Source organism: Anneissia japonica, unplaced genomic scaffold (genome assembly GCF_011630105.1).
Source record: "Anneissia japonica isolate Jap-2015-1 unplaced genomic scaffold, ASM1163010v1 scaffold6792_len961167_cov158, whole genome shotgun sequence".
Lineage (NCBI taxonomy): Eukaryota > Metazoa > Echinodermata > Crinoidea > Comatulida > Comatulidae > Anneissia > Anneissia japonica.
This window is the reverse complement of record NW_022701523.1, coordinates 821,720-825,752: the sequence shown is the minus strand read 5'-3', so window position 1 is coordinate 825,752 and position 4,033 is coordinate 821,720. Positions and strand designations below refer to the sequence as shown.

At 36.6% G+C, this 4,033-nt stretch overlaps 1 protein-coding gene across 1 annotated transcript in view; it reads right to left on the bottom strand.

The window, feature by feature from the left end:
• Positions 1–210: 210 nt before the first annotated feature.
• LOC117103599 (3-hydroxy-3-methylglutaryl-coenzyme A reductase 1-like) overlaps positions 211–4,033 on the bottom strand; it is an 18,057-nt gene continuing 14,234 nt past the window's right edge. Inside the window, exons 4-7 of the mRNA XM_033244180.1 lie at positions 3,138–3,880; positions 2,793–2,855; positions 2,508–2,704; positions 211–1,495 (exon numbers count right to left, since the gene is read on the bottom strand). Coding sequence (XP_033100071.1) covers positions 1,316–1,495; positions 2,508–2,704; positions 2,793–2,855; positions 3,138–3,880 — 1,183 coding nt within the window. The 3' untranslated portion in view covers positions 211–1,315. The remainder of the gene's footprint in view (positions 1,496–2,507; positions 2,705–2,792; positions 2,856–3,137; positions 3,881–4,033) is intronic.

Below are 4,033 nucleotides of genomic sequence, written 5' to 3'. Positions count from 1 at the left end.
TATGACCAGCTTGAGCAGGGCCTAGGCTAGCCCGACGTTCAACTGCAGCATCGCTAATGAACCGTCAATGCCAAACATATATATATAAATATATATATATATATATACATATATATATATATATATATATATATATATATATATAATATATGAAAAAGAGAAGTATGAGAGCGCCATTCCGGCCATATACAGGTGTCATAATCATAATATCTATTGCCTCAGCCCCAGTTATGGTGGGGCTGAGGTGGCCATAAAGACCCTCTATTTGTGAAAGTTGCTCCCCTGGCCCGTCTATTTCAAATCCCTGAACAGGCCACCAGGTTCTTGCTTTTTTAGTATTGTTACAATTTTGTAGTTATGTTTTGGACGATCTAGAGGTGATTAAGGTGTTTTAGGCGGCAAACCTTGGAGAAGAGCATTGCAAAACTCGAGCTATAGCTATGAAGACACTTTGAACTGATTAATTTCATTTACACAATAACTTCTAGAAGTGAAACTCTCCCCTGCCAACATTGCGGTTACTTCCTAGTTCAGGTTAAGGATAATGATCACTCACGAAAGTGAATGTATCTAATTGAGGTTGCCTATATAAACTTTAAAGTAATAAATATTTGTTGTTCATTTGTTTATATTTCTTCCATACTTAATGATCACTTTGATTATTATTATGCATAATAACATGTACAGTACAAACGAATATGATAAGACATTTTATTGTTGCTATTGAATAATGCTCATACAAAAAAAATAAATTAATTAAATAAATTACATTTATCATTACTTTGGTCTTGAAATGAGGAACTATAAAAGACTAAACACAGATCAGACAGGTTAATAATTTGTGCGACGGCGTGCCCCTAGGAATAATTATCTGTACAACGTAGTTTTGGGGACAATGCCGAATCCAGCTGAGAACAAAGTGCCTTGTATGCGCAGAGGATTTTTACTGACGTCATTACGTTCTAGCTTTTACCGTCATTAGTGCATTAGAAGTAGTGTTATTCAAGTATTTGTACAAAAGTAATCTATTCTATATTTAGTTGTATATCAGATATGCATTATTAAAGCTGTCCTTTAATAAAACAAAGTTGCTATTTATAGAAAACAGAAAGACTATTACAATCTTTAAATTAGACACCTTATTATTAATTATATACAATAATAATTTCATATTTAATATGATATATACAATTTCTAAATAATATAATAATAATAACAAACATTACGTTGACATTGATGATGTTTTATTTTATTACACCGGTTATATACATGTCTGGGAATTTCGACAATCTGTCTTTCTCGTGTGTGCGCAGGATTAAGTTCGGTTGCTTATTCCGGTGCCTTTACGGGCATATTTGTGATGAGCTGTTGAAAATTGGTGAGCAGTCATCGCGGCAGTGAGGGACACTTCGCCACCTAAGACCACACCCAGAATTACTTCAGCAAAAGCGTCTCGACTGCTCTCTTTTGGAAGTTGCAACATATCAAGGCAAGTCTAAAATAAAAAAAAGCACCAGTAAGTCAATCAATCAATCAATCAATCAATCAATCAAACAAACAATCAATCAACCGATGTATTTACATCAGCGGCAAACGAAAAAAGAATTAATTCAAATAAAAGATGTTCTGGTAAAGAATAAGTACTGTATGTTGTCTCTCGGCAGAAGTATGCTCGGTTCATTTTGTGTGTGACCATAGCTAACTGGTATACAGTGGGGGTCCAGAATTTCTCGATTTGGAAGGTGGGGTGGGGTAAGCTTTCCAACATAGATGTCAGTCTGGCAATTTAATTTTGAGGCCAGGGCCGGCCAGCGAATCTCCCTTTCAGTCCCATCTGGTACCGCTACTAAAGCTGTTTGCAAAAATCAGACACGTGCAGCAGGCTTGTGAAATGTATTACGGATATGTGTAAGTCTGTTCATGTTTATTTGACACACTGAGTCAGTATGAATAGTTTGCTACTCAAACTGCCATGAAATATATAAATCAATACTACACATTTTTCAATATTCTTGGTAGGAGGAAACAACAGTTGATGCAATGTATTTTACAAAGATGTTCAGGTGCTTTAGTGGGAAGAGTTTGAAATTATAGGGATGAAATACACTGTTTTCTTCAATAAAAATAAAAACGCCCTTTGATTGAGGGACATCAACAAAAACCAAAAATGAGGTGATTATATACAGTTACATAGGGTCTCCGACTAAGACCATGAAGTGGAATAATTCGACTATAATTAAGTGGTCAGGAAGTTTCTATTTGCATTATTGCTTACGGAAGCTTAAAGTGACACTCGGAGTGTCCTAGTTTTTAAGGTAATTCCAGTATCTTGGAAACATGGGATTAAGGACATTAAGACGGATTTTCGAGATCAACATATCTCGGGGAAAAAAAAGTGATTTATTCTATGTCTCCAAATAAATTATCTTGGAAAAAAACTCGGAAGGTCACTTTAAGCTTCAATAAGTGCTATTTTTTTAAGACGATTATAAAAATAACGTACTCACCTTCTGCGAGGGCAACGATGTGCCGCCCCCAACAGTTCCAATCATCAAAGATGGAATCGTAATGCAAAGCCGTAGATCGCCCTCTCGTGTTTTCCTCATTTCTGTGATGCCGACGTGAGATTCGGCGACACAAGCGGCGTCTTGTCCACATGCGATGAAAACGGCGGCCAACGCATTGGCAGTGTGGCAAGTTAATCCTGAAATTCGATAAAAAATAATAAATGTTTTACTGAAAATTCTAGTTTAAAAGAAATAGAATGAGAGGATCTAGGTCACGTGACTTACCAACACATCCTTGCATATGCTGACCCATCAATACGGATTGATTTAGTTCGCTTATATTGTCGACTGTGGAATTAAATAAGACGAAAAGTAACATTAATAATTTATGAAACATCATTTATTCATAATAGCAAAAGCTTAATGTAAACGAAAGTTAACAGTCAGAAGCCTTTTACTTCGGATAGCATTAGTCTTTTCTATCAGAACACCGTTAGTATTGTTATGTATCTACTTAATTATATATTTAATATATCTATTAATTATTATTACTATCCTCTATTACAGTTTCCCTCTCATATGATTCTCCTTGAAAGGTAATAAGATAATAGGCCTACATTGTATGCCTACCTGTTGTTTTCATAACTTGCTCTACAACTTCTTTAGGACACACAACTTCACCAGTAACGTAGACACCTCTGGTATCATTGAAGAACCCAGACGATGCTTTCTTGTCTTGGGAAGATGCCGCCTCTAGATACCATACTTTCGGCTGAATAGGCGCCTCGGGAAGTATATGTTGAATGGCTGCATTTGTTGCAAAAGTGCAAATATTCTGACCACTTGCGTTCCCAGATTCGTAGTACCATTTTGTAATAACCTTGTTGCCATGCAAATTCGCAGCTATTTTCATCAGCTTGCCATGGTTCGTTGTGGTTTCTGCAACTTGCTTCATAATAGGAAATAGGTCCGGACTGTTAAACCACTGGAGAAATTTGTACGCGTCCGGTAAATTTTGGAATACGAATTCTGGTGCTCTCTGAACGGTTTTCCTTAGTACAGCAGTATTTACACCGCCACTCTCATTTATAAGCTTACAGCCTCTTGAGTACGATGCCACTAAAGCTGATTCTGTTGTGGCCAGTGGAACAGCATACGGTCCATTGGCATGCATTCCATTTACATTAACATTCACCATCCCTATTGGCACCTTTACGGTTCCCACGAAGTTTTCAACGTTGCGTGTATATACGCTGTCATCGAGCATGTCATCCAATGGAGATAAATCTACAGTCTCCAAAGCGCTGGGATGGATGTATCGCTGTCTGTTTACTGTCGATGTGCTAGCAACACCGGCCGTTTTAGGCTGGCTCCTAAAATTTAAATGAAAGAAAATTATGCTAAGCTTAAAGAAATCGCAACAAATAAAGTGCGTTGATTAAATACATTTTAATTATATGCTTTAGTTAGTAACGAGACCGGAACAGCTATTGCATGATTCTGTATATTTTGACATAATATTATAT